Here is a 17,872-nt window from a genome sequence, read left to right as displayed (position 1 = left end):
ATGTAAACGCACTGACTGCAGTAAGCCGTCTCAGTTGGATGAAGTCCAGCTGTAAGCTGGCCTGAGACTGGGTGTCTAATGGATTGCTGCCTTGTGATGGCCGCAGTAGTCACAGCTGCAGTTGAACGTCTTTCAGAGTTGCAACAGGTGCAGGTGTATTGGATGGCCTTTAACCTTTCACTTTAGCTTGGCGACCTGCCAATCCAGCCACCTGTTTAGGTCATGGTTCTGCAGCCAAGATATTTATAGAAGGAAAGAAAGAAAGTGAAGCCTTTGAATTGAGTCTGGTGATGCCTTACATTAGGACAATAACAAGTGTGAAACATGAATGCCATGTTAGACATATTTAGTGAAGAATATTTGATATGCAGGTGAAAAAAATATCCTACTTAAAGCTTTAACAACCATTTTTGGGCCTTATTTCATCTGTATAGGTCTTGCTTGTAAAATCCACATAACCTGCAACTTAAGTATGTTGGCTTGTTGCTAATTGTTGTTGGGTGAGCCACTCGCTCTTTAATAACCCACTCCAGCTTCCTCAGGACCTGGCCCAAAATTCTCATTTCAAGCAGCAATGGACTGGCCTACATCCAGCCTCAGCACCTAATCAGCTTAGTGCTCTCTACTCAGTGCTTTTTCTTGGTTTTAACGAGAAAGCAACAAAAAATGCCCTCTCCACTTAAATATGCTGAAGTCCTTTTGAAATGGTAAATGGTCTTGCAAGGTGCCACCCTGCTCCTCAGGAGCGACAGCATATCCTACCCACACATATCTACAGCGTCCGATGATATTTCAATGCTGAACTACTCACATACACGCAAACTTTCAATAAATATATATTTTTTTGGCCTTTTTATCAGCTTTATTGACAGAACAGCTGAAGATATGATAGGAAACAGGATGAGAGAGGGGAGTGACATGCGGCAAAGGGCGCCCAGGCCGGGACTCGCACCAGGGGCCACCGCAGTGAGGACAAAGCCTCTGCACATGGGACGCCCGCTCTACCAACTGAGCTAAACAGCGCCCCACATACACACAGACTTATAGAACAGTTCAGTAGCTTCACCAAGGATACTTCAATGTGCAGCTGGGGGATATAGGAGTCGAACCACTTACATCATGAATAAGCACAGAAATCATGAGAGGGGCAATAAACTTTTCTCAGTATCAGCAGAAGAGTTACAACTTGAAAAACAAGAGTACCATCTTTCTTGTTTTCACTAACTTCAAGCTCTTCTTGCATACAGCGACATAATCGTTTTCGGGTAACTATTACACATCTTTGACTAGATGATTATCTAAAAAATGTGTTAAAGTATTTTTTGTGTATTAGCACAGAAACCTGGGTATTACATTGGTACTAGTCTCAATGTTAGCCTGTCCTTCACCACATAAAGAAATCTGCAAATGAATTTGGGTTCTTTTTACTCGATGAATCGTCTCTAAGCCTCTAAAGTTATCTGCCTTCAACACTGTTTGGTCAGGTTCACTGTTAAACCCGCAGACCTGGGCGTGTAGGAAGCTATTCCTCTGCCCTATGGAAAAATAGCTAGCTCCAAAACTGAGGTATTAGCTGAATTCCTAAAGGAGCATTTTCCTATCCCTCCCCCATTTTCCCTTCCCCTCTGCCTGATGGGCTCATTTGCATTGACTTAGCAAAGCTTTGGCAGATTTTCAGTCATTATCAAAGAGTTAGTGGAAGCCTGACTGCAGGTCTTAGATAGTTTCTTCATAGTGCAGACTGAGTTGCAGAAAATGTGTTAATGGAGTGAATGATATTTATATACTGCTGGTATTCTGATTTGAAATGGTTTGTATTAGGACCCTGTAACTTCACAATTGCCACAGCATATAATGGGTGTCTATTCACCTTGGCCTACTTCCCAAAGTGCTGTGTCAGAGCACTGTATGGGACGCTGCAGCAATCCAGACACTGCCGTTTTGAAACACATTGTCATCTTAAAGCAACTGCTTTTTGCAGTAGAGACTAAAAGTTGATCCAAGAGCTGCAACTCTAGGATTCTGTGCTCTAGAATAAAATGACCAAGTGGCACTAAATTTGAGAACGTTAAGCAAGTTCATAAACAACACTGGTTAGAAGAAGTGTTGTAAATCAAAACCTGTCCAGTGTGCAGGTCATCCAGTGGTAATCATTACTGGAAAAGGAGCAGCTGCAATGAGCTTATTTTTGAGTTTTAGTTAGGACATAAAGCTGCATTTACAGCAAGCAGACAAGTTCAGTTAACTTTGTCAAATGTTATTTTTACTTTTCCATTGGGGAAAGTTGTGGACCATCAGAACCACTCTGTTCCTTTTATCCATTACCACTCAAAAGTATGGGTACTTTTTCAGAGCACATTTATCTGGGACTTGAAGGTTGATCTAGAAAGACTGCAGTCAACTGAATCCTAACCTTTGCACAAGACTACAGACTACACTCAAGCTTGTTATATTTTGTCCTGAAAATGTTGGTGTGCAACTCTGTTAGGTTTCTTGTTCTATCAGTATGACATGCATTTGTGTATTTAATACTAATGCACCCCGAGATTTAGATAAGCCAAACTTTCATGCCTCTGTTGTTCACTACCCTGAGATGCGTAAAATTTAGCCAATGGCAACAAACACGCTCACTATTATGTGTGATCATTAGCCAAACAATAACATATATACTTCTTTCAAGATTAGGGACAATTCATGATTATAATGGAGTATAGCAAGTGAAACATGATGAAGCTCCATTTTAAACAAAGTTGCAAAAAATATAAAATACCTGTAGGACTGTCATTCTCACACATATTGGAAAATGTATTCCTATACAGCCACAGACTGGTAGTTCTAACCAATAGAGCACTGACATCTATTTTCAAACTCACTTTTGGAACTGACAGAGAGGAAAAAAATTCATGTTCCTCTGCTGTTTGCAGATATCAGGCTTATGTCTTGTTAAAATGCAGACAGTTGGCTAGCTAACGTTAGCTTACACAACTTCAGGGGCATACTGAACAAAACAGAATCAGCACACTGTTCGATCGATTCTCTGTTTACCAGAGGTAATGCCATGTCAACAAACACCTCTTAGAGTTTTCGAAAATTCAGTAAACTTGCAAAGTAGGAAGTAAAACTCCCATAGTTCCTTTTCTCGCATAGACAATGTAACATGACTTACAGTTGAAGCTCTTCTTCAACTTTGATCAGCATATAGCTATTCAGTTAAATCAACTGCAATCAGAAAAAAGATGTAGGCACAAAAAAATGTGAAGTACCAGTCAATGCCGACTCCAGAGGTTTCAGCAAGAAACCTTTAAAATGTTGTGTTATGTGCCACTAACAGCAAGTTAAAGCTATTACTTTGTTAAGAAAACTGATTTTAGTGTCACCAACTTACATATGATAATGTGCACTGTTCTGTTAACAAACTCAACATCAAACTGAATTTGTTAAGCTCTGATTCACACCTCTGGGCAGCTGGGCTGATGTGGCTCATTTGGTAGAGTGGTTGTCCTGTAGTCAGAAGGTCAGCGGTTTGATCCCCAGCCTCTGCACACTCTGTGTTGGAGTGTCCTTGAGCAAGACACTGGACTCCAAATTGCTTCCTGTAGTGGTAGCCTCAGCCACCAGTGTATGAATGTGAATGGGTGAGACTAGAAAAGGGCTAAATCAATGCAGTCACTTTTTCCTTCTACTTTGACTTGCTCCTTCTCCATGGCTACAGTGGAAAAGTCTGATAGATATTGTGGTAATTTTTGTTCTTCTCCATGCCAAAATGATTTTAACTTGATTTCACAGAAACTAAATTTTAATTAAAAACAGTAGCCAGACATAAACTTATAGGTATGGGAGAGTCCATTGTTTAGATGTTTGGTATCACTCAGCCCTGTTTAGCAATGGCTATACAGTCTGTAAGGAGTGGAGGGTAATAAACTGAACTAATAAGCAGGAGCAGGCAGACATAATGGAGGTATAGTAGAGAGACAGTAACATGGAAAGAATCAGCTTTGATGAATATTAAAGGGTGTTGAATAGCAAAGAAAGGAAAAAGTTACAAGTCTGGGAAACCACACACACTCACAACAATTCTCCTTAGACAATCTGAAGAGCCAAGGAAACATGACACAACTCGATCGCAGCACCTGTTTCACCAGCCGGCCCATCTACCCTGTCACCACCCAGACAGAGACTGTCTGATTTCTCACACTCTGTCTGTCTGTAGTGCAGTTATTCATTTATTATTGTTATATACATAACATAAACACAACATTACTTATAGTACTACAAACTACTAGAAAGCTCATCTATTATCATTTATTCATTGTTTATTTATTCTAAACTGGAGCGGGAAAGATTTGGCCCATGTAGCTTGAGTATGGTTGCATCTGATTGACCGATAGCACAATATGAGCTTCCATTTCAAATGAATCTTGCTGTACTAGCAGAGAGAACTACTCTTCATCCTCCAACTCTCCCTCATCTTCCTCCTCCTCTGCATTTGTCGACTGCTGGCCTCCTAACACAGCATTCAGCCACCCACATCCTCTCACCATTCTCCGAAAGAAGCAGCACTGCTACCACCCACAGTCCTCTTTGTAATACCTGGTACAGTTATGTGTGAAATGTGTTGATTTCATATTTTAATTGCTCATTCTTCTCAGAATATTGTGCAGAGACAGTGCTCTCGCTATCTTCACTGCAGTACTGTTGCTGTGTTACCAGGCTCAGAGCTGATGCCTTTATTGTAGCATTCATCTGAACGTCTTGAATGCATACCAGTGGAGTGAGGTGTATCTGAGAGTGCCTGGAGGACTTTACTTGGCCCTGCAACAGAGATGTCATATATCCACCATATGGCTTTTTATAGAGCTATATGTTTTTCTAAAGTACAGGCAGGGATTAGGGTTAGTATTATAGCTGAGGCAAAGGTAAATATTGTGTGATTGCTTTGGCTTAACATAGTCTCAATATTGTGATAAAGTTAAAGGGCCGTGGGGGACAGTAATGATTGTAATCTTGTCTATGACCAATCTTGTCAGCTCTGGTTCCTAGACCAATTGCTATGTATATCTCTGTTTGTATGATTATTGTGGACTTAAAGGAAAGAGAGAGAGACAGTTTGATATTCTTTTGTAGCAGGAAGAGAGGTGACTCCATCTGTCTGGCACCTGAGGACATTTCCCCGCAGCTGGTTGCTGGCATGCTCACTGGTATCAAAAATGTGTGTTTACCTCTGTTGTCCTAAGTTGCTAAGGAAAGATTTATTGCATAATTGCTGTTATCGGTTATGAGCAGACTGGATGTTGGACCCCGAAGAGACCTGATTCTAGGCCGCGTTCGTGAGTCAGGATGAAGCGGTGCCAGTTCATCAGCTTTCCTCTTGGCTCCCATGTCTTAAATGATCAAAGTCATCTGGCTCTGGATGCAGAGTGAAGAAGTTGGAAACAGTGTGGGGATCCTGCTGTTACATGTCTGAAGAAGCGTAATGTAACGAGTGAAGCTGTAACTTTTCGATTTGTCACCACCAAAGTTGGCAGACAAACTGGCACCTAATACTGAATACCAGATGTTGCCGATCAACTTACAGGTGTTCTTGACTAACTTAGTCATTGAGCAATATTTTAGGTGTATTCATTTGAAAAATGGATGAGAAATTAGGTGTTTATGTGTAATAAAACCAAAGATGTTGCAATATGTGACTCAAGCACATAGTTAAATGCCAGTTCATTCCCTCATGCTCTTCTGACTTGGGTTTAACAGCATTCTTGCTTTCCATGACCAGAACTGAGTCCATCAAACCCAAAAATGTTGATGGCAGAGGAAGAGAATTTGCTTCACAACCAAAAATGAAAGTTAGACAGCCAGCTGCCAAAAGAAGCAAATATTTCTCTGGCTGTGTCATAAGGGAGAATGGGATGTTTTGCTAAGCTGCAGAATGGCCAAGAGAGAGGGAAGCCAAGGGTGCAAAGGCATGCATGCGTGCATGGAGCTAACTAATTACCATTTTCTCTAAACAGAGAGTTTCTAATGAACACTGTTGTAATGCTACATAACATCTGGACAGGGATCACAAGACATATGAATATTATATGTAAAGTAGATAATTTTGTTTTTTGATGCAATGTTGAACTTGAGAAGAAGCATTGATTTGGAAGCATTCTGGCTACAATGTTGATGAGCTTTTTAGTTTCAGTTGTATTTCCTGTTTCTTCCCTGATTGGGTAAACTGAGAATAGTGCCTCCATATTCTCCTCTTGCACAGCATAATATAGTGATAGAAATAATACTTCATGGAACTGTCTTGTAGTTTTAAAGTTACCTGTTTGTTTGTTTGTTTGTTTGTTTGTTTGTTTGTTTGTTAAAAAGGCCTAACAGTATAAAATGCTAAAGCAAGTCAAATGTACTTGGGTGGCCTTGAGTTAAGTCTATGTGTTGAAAGCAATGTGAAAGAATTGAACAAAACTTTTTTTTTTATACCCTTTTGACTAAAACTATCAATGTCGATGGTTTTGGTTAACCACTGAGAATATTTTCGCCTTGTCACACATGTTGGTCAAGTCAATTTGCATACACACACACACTCCACTGATGGCTTCACTAATAAGCCATCAGAGATTAGAAAATAAAATAAGGAAATTGTGAAGCTTAATTTATATAAAAGTAATTAAGTTAAATGTAAATTGTGTGATGCTATTTGTCAGTTTAGCACTAGCACTATGCTGCACCTAATTACCAGCTGCCATGTCCTAGGATGGCTCGCAGCCCAAGATTATGGCTGCAAGGAGGGGGTGAGAAAGTGTGACACGTGCCAGTCTAAGGCCATCACCCACAAATATTTCGTCCAGTATGGTAGAGATTCAAATCAGCATGTCATCAAGGGCTACTACTCACCATATTGAAAAGCAATTTCAGTAGAAAGGAGGATAAGTGATAAGTCAAGTTAGACTGGGCAGACCACTGACTTGCTCTCACGAACGAACGGAATCTACATCACATCCACCTGTCACTTCGTCAGTTCTACATGGGAGATTCACTTCAGTGTGCTTCTTAGTCAGTCTGTCCATATGGCACATGAGTCAACCTTGCTGAGAAGCTCATTTAGTTAAAAGTATGCTAGGATAAAGGGAAAGTGCCTCTTGTTCTTATACACATCATTTTGTGTTTTTTTCTTAGCAGTTAACCAGTTGGTTACTGTTTAATGGGTGTTAAGCTATCATAAGCAGAATCAACCAAAACTGCCAGCCTTAGGAAGAACCAATTGATAAAAATGTTAGTTACAGTTGTATGACAGCTAAATGCCAATGAATATTTGATATAATAGTTGCTGATACCAGTGATAAAGTATTTGATCACTGTGATACAGACATCACAGGCTGGCCTAGAGAAACCAAATCTTTATCTGATTTGTCCTCGTCTCCCCTTGAGACTCTGCTCAATGACTCCCATTGAGACAGTATTCATATTACTATCTGAACAACTTGCGAGACTAGAATAAGTTTATGCTGTCTTCATAATTTCCATGCTCCGATCACAAAAGGACACTTGTTTAGGCCTCTTGTCTCTCAGTCATTTCCTTGTTGAGGGTTAAGGGGAGGAGTGGCTCTGTGGACTGTGGCGGCTGACAATCCCACATTGTGTGAACCGGTGCTGCTTCACAAAGGGCTCATTGTAGAGAGCGGTGGCCCGGGGAGAGGGGACTGGGTCTAGGCTAGGTGACAGAGAGGTGTGGGTTCGAGGGGCCTGGGTCTGGGGGCTAGAGCCTTGATGGCTGTCCCAAAGCAGGGGCGTGTACTGGCGCTCAGCTGACACAGTGCTGCCGGTGCAGGGAGGGCGCACACGTGTGAGGAATGAAAATGGATTGCCACACAGCTTCAGTGCAAAACGTATACTGTACTTGCACATGAGCACCACCTACTTCATATAAGCACTCAAATCTCTCTCTGAGGTGAGCAGCTTTATGAAAATAGGTTTTTAATCAGAGCTGTTGTCAGTCTGATTTATATTCCGTGTCTGAGAGAATCCGATGCTGTGATTATACAACTGGGGGGCTTAAGCTGCTTGTACAACTGTTCCCAGAATTTGAAATATTTTGCCGTTTATCCTCCTCTGACTCCAGCTCAAGGACAAGCCCACATGTGTGGCGTACTCTAGATTTGTTTACTCAGACAGATGGCCTAGCAGTCCAAAGTCATAGTCCCCCCCCCCCCCCCCCCCACCCCCTTTCCCCTGCTGCACTGCTGTTCTCCTTGACCACCAGCTTGAGACTTAATCTCCCTTTTCTCACCCCATACTATTCCCACTCTCCATCCCCAAACCTCCTTCTTCTTCCATGTCTGAGAGTGACAGGGCTCTCAGGTCAAGCTGACGCCAGTCTCTCTGTCCAGTCTGAAGCAGGCCTAGGCCCTCGCCCAGCTGTCCCAAGGTCTGTTTGTACGTCTGTCTGTCAAGCCCGGCTGTTGCCCCGGCCTCTCACCTCAGTGTCAAGAGCCCTTTGGTTGTGGAGCATTTTAAAGCCAAAGGCTTAAGAAGTTGGACCAAAAAATAATGTCTAACTGACTGCTTCTGTAGCACTCTTGTTTTACCTGGACCTCAGATCCTTCTCACTCTTGGCCTATTAAGACCATCCTTCTGTTCTCTTCATTTAAATCTGCTGTACCAAATGTGACTCTATGTGTTACCATATTGACAGCTGTGAAAGAGTCGAGAATGAAAGTGACAAACAGTGTCCAAGTGAACAGGGCCTCTCATCTGCCCTCTGGGTGGGATTACCACAAACTGTTGACTATTGACTTCTGTGTCCACATTAGAGAGGACTTCCATAGGCTTCAATTCCTCTGTTGCTGACAGGCTATGGTTATGTGACACAAATTGCGTCATTGAGTTAGATCTATTTGGTCACTAGCGCACATGAACGTGATACCTTTTAATTTTGTTTCCAGTGCCATTTCCTAATATATTCCTCGATTTGCTGAAGGCTGTAATTTATCATTTGTGGCTACCTGGTATTTAAAGCGTGGAACCACTGTGGTATTTTGGTGTCTATAATTCTGCCTGTGTCTTTGGTGCAGTGAAAGTAAGGCCTAGAAGCTACCCATACCCAGTGTGCTTAGTTATGCAGTACTATGCAGTATTAACTGCATTGAACAAATATAAATCCCTCAGTCAACATAAGCTTATCAAGGCTTTTCCCATTGTTGGGGGAAGTCAACTGGAGGTCAGACTTAGCAAAAGTCAGCTTTCTGAAATTGTAATAATTGTGGGTCTGGCCTTCTTGAAAGTATTGTCCAACAAGTATTTTATTGACCAGTGCAAACTAATTCTAGCACATCTCATTCACTTAGAGCAATGCAGTTCAGTGGACTATAACTAGATCACCTTATCTGTTCCAAGTTGAGCTTGCATGTCTCCATTCATTGCATAAATGAGCCGTGCCCGCATACAAAGCCACTGTGTGCTTACATAAACCTGCATGTGGAACCTCAAGTCATTGAATACATAGTAGTATTATTGTGGTCACATTATTTGTGGTTGACAGATGGCGACCATGTCAGTGGAAGAATTGGGTTTACACCTCACAGCTAGACATCAGACACAGCTAGACAGATTAAACTCACAACTGCTCAGTGAACCTATGAACTTGCACTGTTTATGAATGAAGCAGACCATTTCACAGGTGAGCCTTTCAGGCACTTTCGGGTGATACCATATGGCTGTGTAGATTGGGGTTTAGCAACCAATATTGTGATCTGCAAAGACCATATTCACATTGAAATATGCAATGTGAGCAATTTTTATTTTAAACAGTCTAGTTCATTTGATGAATAACACAAACATTTGAATGATTTAATGTCTTTTTGTATGCTCGTGATTGTAGATTCCACCCTATTCTTTAACAGCTTAAAGTGCGTCATTATTACTGCGTTGATTATGGATTTTAGCCTGAATAGAGGGGCGACTATAAAGCCAGTACAATGATGTCATGCTGAGTCCATTAAGGTATGAACAATTACCTAATTTCCTTGTCGAAAAGCACCCTAATTATTGCTATAGTGATACTTTCTTGTACAAATAAAGTAAAAGAAGTAAAACGCTGCACATATGATGCAGTTATGTGATAACTGAAATGAAATGCTCCAGTACATGGCACAAGAAACAAAAATATCACAGAGAGTCCTAACAGGAACATTTGGCTGTGCAGACTGTGTCAGTGTGTGGCATGCCAAGCTTGGCATGAAAATTGATGCTGGGGTGGATAGTGTGAGAAGACGGAATCATGTGGACGGATACGTGGTGCGGGCACGTCTGTTAACACTTTATCTATCTGTGTCTTCTGTTGTGTCCTGCAGCCCAGCACTCTGCCACAGGGTACAATCAATATGAACCAGTGCTCTGACGTCATCGATGGAGAGTCCAGGACAGGTCAGAAGAATTCGCTGTGCATCCTGACACCTGAGAAAGAGCACTTCATACGGGCTGAGTGTAAAGAAATTATCAACGGGTAAGACATGATTACCAGGAATTTGATCTGTTTAAGTCTTTATATATGTGATGTATCATAACCAAGGCCTCAGTATGGGCAGTGTGGTTTGTGTTGCTCTCTCTTTTGGTTTAAGTGGATAGAGATGACAGAGAGTTGGACAGGGAGAATAGTTGTGCGCAACTGCCTCTGCTGCCAAAACTGCTCTGCCCCCTGCTGTCTCCTTTGAGCTGTGCTTCTCAGAGACTTGTAATCCACACTGCAGTGACACTGCACATTCTTGAACTGTTTCCTCTCCCTGCCTCTCTCGCCCCTCTCCCTGTGTTCACAAACCCCCCATATGCCTGGTCACAGATCATAATACACAAGCCTTAAGCCCCCTAATTACTCCTGTGCATCTCCTCCAGTGCTGCACCTTCAAAAGACTGTCTCTGCACCACACTCTCCCTCCCTGACTGTAGCATACATATTATGGCTATTCTTAGGGAACTGTGACTCACAACACCCACTCTCTGTTATGCTACCTGCTCCATCACTGTACGCTTCCCACTCTCTATCATCTGGCTCCCATGTGTTGGTTTTGGGCCATCGTACATCATATTAGCCTTGCAAAGTTGCCATTAACGACAGCCAGGATTTTAAAAATATATACTGTTGTTAAGCTCTTTACAAATATCTTTTGTCTCATTATGAAGACAGTGCTGCGTGGGGACTCATGTAATTATAAGTACGTCACATGTTTGTATACAGTGTTAAAGTTCATAGTGTGACTTTCCACTCTTTACACAGTGGGTGGAGTACGAAAAGGATTTGATAATGTATGAGTGTCCATAGTCATTTAATGGATTATTCTAATCCAGGGGTTTCTGTATTGTGCTATATATTACAGTTATTTGAGGATTATTGTTAATATTGACAGATATTTTTTTTATATACAAGTTAATCCTGAGATCCTTTTGTCCATTTGAGGTTAAATTATGTTTTTTCCACGTTATTATGCTTTTTCGTTTGTTTTTCATCGACTATACCCATGAACATTTTAGATAAGTTTTAGTCAACAAAAAGATTTGTTTATTTTGGTCATCTGTAGATCTGTCACTGTGTAGATGTTAAAGATGCTAGCAAAACAACATAAAATAAGCACAGAAGAAACGATTTTACTATCTGAAATCAACCATCAGTTGTCTACCCAGAAGTGACTATTGCTGTTAGTGTTAAGTCACAGTGATTCTTTTACTTTTTTTGTAGCTATAAGTGTTGTAGCTGTAAGTGTTCGAGCATAACATGTGCTGTATATTCTAACTCCCCACAATGAGTAAAAAGGCAAACATGAATAATAAATGAATTAGAATAAAATGTTACCACAGTGTACAGAGCTCAATTCGCATTATGTTGCCACCTAGGGGATTAAACACTTAGAAAAGGTTGTTTTACAGTTTAGGGAGTAGAGGATGTTTAATCTTTTGTTGTATAGTTCAGTGTTTTTCTATCTGTAAGTAGTATTAGTTGATGCACAGACTTCTCCGTGCAAGTATAATGGTTTGTATTTTGCAAAGAACTTTGTCCCAGTCATGTATTGATCCACATGGGTGCTAGGTTTGTGTGGAGTGTGTGCCAAGAACAACAACAGCTTGACAGTTGAACTTTTCGCAGGTGGCAGGAGGCTCTGACTGTGTACCCCAGGACCAACAAACAGAACCAGAAGAAAAAACGCAAGGTCGATCCACCCACTCACCAGGTAATGTGCCTATTCTCACACTCCATTGAGAAGGAGAGAGTAGTTACCGACTATATTCAGATGAAGGTCATGTTTTTGATCATATTTTTGTGTTGTGTATGGATGGGCTCTTGAATGCTACATAATAACATGCACAAACTAGACTCGAGGACTTCTGTGCATCGATGCAGAGCAGAGAATAAGGAGAGGATGATGTAACAACTTCAGTGAGAATACAGATGAACCATATTTTGAGATGAGGTTTTGGTGATTGAATATATATAAGATATCAAAGAATTATGCCATTGCTGTAAAAAATAAGAACGTAGATATAAATTCAAATGTAATGACAACATTTGCTTTGGCAGTATGGCGGCTTTACATTCCACTCAAACCACACAAGCGGTTGTTGCCTCAGAAAGAGAGATGTTTTGTTATTTTCTGCCAGCAACACAATCAACAGTTTATGCTGTCCATATTTGCATTCTTCAGTCACACAGTGTGTCTGTCTCCTAATAGATGAATACACTCCATGCCAAATCTAATTTAATTCAGGTGGTCTCTGGTAAACATAAGTTAAATAATTAACAGTGTTAACTTTTGAGTAATTCCAACATTGTAATTCTGGTTGTAGAGATGTAGATCAGACCAAAAGCTTTCAAAATATTTGTGTGCAAACAGTCAGCTGTAATGATGACAGCTGCCTGCTAAAATAACATTCAGCAGCAACTTTCAGCAATGTGGCCATGATCCTCTCGCTTATGAATTTGCTGGTGCTCTCTGTTTTATTGTGACAACCAGCAGCTGCTGTCTCACCTGCCAGGCATTTGCCCTTTGTCGTGCCCGTTCATTTAATAACTTTCTTTGCCTGGTCAAAACAACCTTTTTCCCCCCCCCAAGAAATCATCAGTTGTGTGTCCTGTTGAAGTGTGTGGGTGTACGACTGTGCAATGTCTCAAAGTGTTTAATAAGGGATGGGACAATGCTTTGTGAAATCACATGTTAGCTGAAATAGAGGCTTTCTGTTGAAAATGTGCAAAATAAATCAACAATCATCACACCATCATTTTTTTTCCTTCAGATTTAAGACGTCCTCATGTCACCCTGTTTCTAACAATACAAAACAATCTCCAACAAATGTTATACTATACACATATACACTATACACCAATCCACCTCTTTGCATTCAGTAGTCTGAGAGCAAGATGAGCAGCATCATGTGACATCCATTAGAAACACATATCTTTTCATGTCAGTGCCGTCATATTTCTACTTGGTAGGTAAAATAAATTGAGAGGATTAGGTAAAGCTTTATTACCGGTATAATGGTTTCAAGATGAAATATATGCATATAATATGATGTTGTACAGACCACCCACCATGGGATACAGTTTCCCCCCTTCCCTACCTCCTTTTTGATGCATGGCCAAATTTGTGGTGAGTGCACAAAAAACTCTGTCTAAAGATCATTGTCTCGTTCCTCTAATGACGGTGCCCTAAATCGCTGTGTGACCTTTCTTGGCTTACACAAACAGGCTCATTTGCAGAGGGACCGTAGTGACACAGTAATGACCTTAACTGTGTCCCACGTGACCTCCGTCATTTATGCCTCTTTGTTGTTGTGTCGATCAGCAACAGAAAAAAATGACAACCACTGCTCTGTTAATGTGTTTAACAACGGGAATTTAAAGGAGACATATTATGCTTTTAGTTTTTTTGTAAAATGTCTTGAAAATTAAAAAGGTTAAACTCTGCACCAACGGAAGCTCCTCTCTCCCACAGAAAAATCTGCTCCTGAAATGCCTCGTCAATATTCCCCTTTTAAATGTGTGATTTTGTGACATCACACTATGTCACCATGTCAAGTATTTGCATAATTTATGCCTAGCGGCTAGTTTGGCCGATATGAAGTAATTAAGCACAGCTGCTCTGTTGTTGTTGTTGTTGTTAGTGGTGCTGGCTCAGGCTTGTGTGAGCTGACCAATCAGAGAAGACTGTGTATTCAGGAGGGGGGCCTTAAAGAGACAGGAGCTAAAATAGAGCATAATATATAGTCTAAAAACACTTTCTGATTGCACAAAACTCATTGTGTTTTAGTACATGAGCTGTCTCATGAGCTGTTCAGTTGTTCTAAGATGTATATTTTATATAGATTTTCTACATCACACTTTTCCATCTGTAAGCTCTCCTCCCGCTCATCCTGTAGTTACTGGAGAGACGTGATCTAATACTACTGCAAATACTTGGGCACAGTCACATGTTTGTCTTCTGGGTGGTGCCCCTAAAAAAAAAAAAAAGGCACCTGACCTTCACTATAAAGGAGTTGATATGACTGGCAACTTCTGTGTGTCTCACATTTTTAACTGAAAGGAGTTTTTAATTTCAGATTCTTGTGCTGGCTCATAAACAACAAAACTTCTAACAACTTGTTTAAGTGCTGTATTTTATACACTTGTATGTATTTGGCCCAAATGAGAATTGAACTTAATGGCATAGTCCAAATAAAACAGACGATTAAATAATTTTGACAGATGTTTGGGTCTACCTGTATTACTTATAATACGCACTACATAGCAAGTATTAACATCAAAGGCTTTTTGTGATTGGCAGGGTGGAGTAACTCCAAGCCAGTGTTTTTCCACTGAAGACATGAATGGACACCCAGTGAGTTCAGCTCAGCCCAACTTTTTATCCTGCTTCACCCTCTGGCTTTCAAATCACAGCCTTAATAGATTGATATATACTGATCAATCCGGGTGAAGGGTGAATAAAAAGGACATGATTTAAATCCTCTCTGTCTAATACTGAAAGAGTTAATTTTAGCATTGCGGCATGCTTGTGGCGGCCTGGCTGAGAAGATGATGTTTGAGGGGTCACTTTGCTTTGGAAATCTTGCTTTCTTCTCTTATGATTCCAATGTGTACAGGGGACGTCAAACTCTGAACAAATCAGCAATTAATGTTTAATTTTGTTTTCTCTTTGTATTATTTAATCAAATGAAAATTATCCTTGTGATTTTTATCCTACAAATTATATTCCATCATATTTCACCTCTGCAGATCATTGCTTCTCTTTATCCTTTAGTAATACAGGTGGTTTGCCTTGAATGAACTCTTTGTTCTTTGTCGAGCTGTCAATCTTGTACTACTTTCCATGTATCCTCCTCCTCTCTTCTTAGAATTAATTTTACCAATGATGAAAGCAGTTCTCTTTTGCTTTGTCACTGCCATTTACCTGACATGTGTACATAAAAGGAAACAGAATTTATGGACCAGTTACTGACGTACCAGCTAAATTTCACCAACTAGTCCAGCGTCAACCACACAGGAAGCAACTAACATAGAGAGAGCGGTCCTGGCATAGAGTTGTATTGTTATTGGCACATGATTGGACACAGTTGAAAGCAGGCATAAAATGATTCACATGTACATCAAGAAGTCTGGATTGAAAAAACATCCATTATTTGGGATATCACAATTCCCTTTTCTGTATTTAATTCCTTCCTTTAATCTCTTCCTCCATGATTCCTTTTCATAGTCTCACTGTGACCTTACCTCCCCTTATATCCTTTCCTCTTCCTATCCAACCCTTCCAACCCCCATTCAGGAGCCTGGCCCTGCCAAGGTGACAGTGACCAGCAGTGGAGGAAGCATCCCCTGCCTACCCAGCAGTATCGCCAGTGCTGAGCGAGTCCCGATGAGCCGTGCCACCCTATGGCAGGAGGAGAACCGCTGGAGCAGGGCCACCATCCCCTGCAGCCGCAGTGCCTCCTGTATCAGCCAGCTGGGCCAGAGTCAACCCGAATCCAGTATAACTACTCAGGATGGTGAGTCAAGGCCTTGAAATAATGTTGATGAAGTTTCTCAGTCATGCAGTTCATGGCAATTCTAAGTGCTCTCATAGGCAACTGGACGTATTTCAGTTTCTTAAAGAGGTTTCACCTCTCATCCAAGACGCGTCTTCAGTTCTAACTAACCGGAGGGGAGTTGCAGGCATTTAAGCTCTGTGTGGGAGCGGCCTTATAGAGCCATTAAGGACATGTATGAGCTCTAAAATAATATTTTTATATTTTTAGGCTGTATTGCGATTACCAATATACCTGTATATTTTCTCAAAAGTACTTCATAAATGTAACAGCTGGGTGACAAAATACCTCAATATTGATAATGTAACTAGGCCACTTTTCGAAGCAGTTGCTATCACTACACATGGTTAACGTTATGACTCCAACTTGACCATCACACTTAACTGTTAGTGGGAACTGTGACTTTTCTTGATGAGACACTGTTTTGTGTTTGATATCAGTGTTACTATGTCCTTGTTTCAGACGCCAGCACAATGAGCACTGGGCGCAAGGTGCGAGTGGAAAGTGGTTACTTTTCTCTGGAGAAGACCAAGTCGGAGCCCGCTCCACAGTCTACACAGCATCCTCAGCCACCCCAGCATCTGCCCCTGTCCTCGTCAGCATCCTCCTCCTCATTAGGAGCTCTCAGTCCCAGGTACAGCTCTGAGTCAGAACCCCAAATTTCCCCTTTTCAACCCTCCCAAGATCCTCTCCCTTCTCCAGGTGCGCTAGTTTCCCCCAGCTACTCCACCATCAGTTCCTCCCAGAGCTCGCTGGACTCTGATCCCAGCGTCACCACACCGACCTGGGAGGGACACAGCGGTGGTGGAGGAAGCACTGGCAGTGCCAGTGGTGGAGGAGGCAGAGTGGGCCGGTCTGGCAGGGAATATGCAATGCTGTCTGATGTGCCAAGGGCTCGCAGACTGAGCTACCGCGAAGCCTTCCGCTCAGAGAAAAAACGCCAAGAGCTGAGGGCACGGACACGGAGTCCTGGCAGAGAGGAGGTGGCTCGGCTGTTTGGGCAGGAGCGCAGGTAAGAGGTCATAAGTGTCATGCTCGGGACACTGCGAAAAGAAGACTCTGAATACATGTCACATAGCTGAAACATACATGCAGATTCACTGGTGATAATATAATGAGAGTTCGACATGATAAAAAAATCGTTAATGAGCCACTGGCATAGCGATATAAACATATAGACAACATGTCAATTGATCTATTATGTAAAGCTCATGCATTCCTTCAAGCATTAAGCATTTTTTAGCACCACCCTGTGGCTGCTGTCATTAAGAACATCTACGTACCCGAGCTTACCAGTGGTTTGCCATTAATGATTTGGGGAAAATAATTGCATGCGATACTTGCTTTTCTATGAATCTCTTACCTTTTTGCTCTGGCTATTTTGCTAGTTTGTTTTGTTGTTTCAATCTTTTCCAGGGGCTTCTGAACAGAGCTTCTCAGATCTAATGCTCAACCAACCCCTCCACCCCTGTCCCAATGCTGTTCCCTGCTGGTCACCGCTGATTCCTGCTTTCTATCATTTCATCTCTGCACTGCCTGGGAGCACACACATACACTCTTTCATACATGCTTGATTTATTTTATATACTGAGCATAATGGTACTGATGATGGGTTTTACATACAGTTCGATCTCCTCCTCATTTTTCATGCACACACACTCAATACATACACATTAACAAGTGCAGTGTTTTAAGGTAACACCGACTGTGTCACCATTGCTGCTCCCTCTGCAATTTGTTTAATCCACCATTCAAGTCATTTTCTTTTTTCTCTAAAGTTTAATCTCTCATCATATAACAAACTCTTTATTCTTTGTATTGCTTT

At 41.4% G+C, this 17,872-nt stretch overlaps 1 protein-coding gene across 6 annotated transcripts in view; it reads left to right on the top strand.

Annotated features, from left to right (window-relative positions):
- Nucleotides 1-17,872, top strand: part of mprip (myosin phosphatase Rho interacting protein) — a 53,248-nt gene that overhangs the window by 15,129 nt on the left and 20,247 nt on the right. For 4 of the 6 annotated variants that reach the window (XM_030400742.1, XM_030400740.1, XM_030400741.1 and 1 more), the window contains 4 exons: nt 10,335-10,486; nt 12,119-12,203; nt 15,720-16,008; nt 16,510-17,059. In XM_030400742.1, coding sequence (XP_030256602.1) covers nt 10,335-10,486; nt 12,119-12,203; nt 15,720-16,008; nt 16,510-17,059 — 1,076 coding nt within the window. The remainder of the gene's footprint in view (nt 1-10,334; nt 10,487-12,118; nt 12,204-15,719; nt 16,009-16,509; nt 17,060-17,872) is intronic. The other 2 variants (XM_030400743.1, XM_030400744.1) reach the window with 2 other exon arrangements.

This window comes from Sparus aurata, chromosome 20 (assembly GCF_900880675.1).
Source record: "Sparus aurata chromosome 20, fSpaAur1.1, whole genome shotgun sequence".
Taxonomy (NCBI): Eukaryota; Metazoa; Chordata; class Actinopteri; order Spariformes; family Sparidae; genus Sparus; species Sparus aurata.
This window is presented reverse-complemented; position numbering and strand designations above follow the sequence as displayed.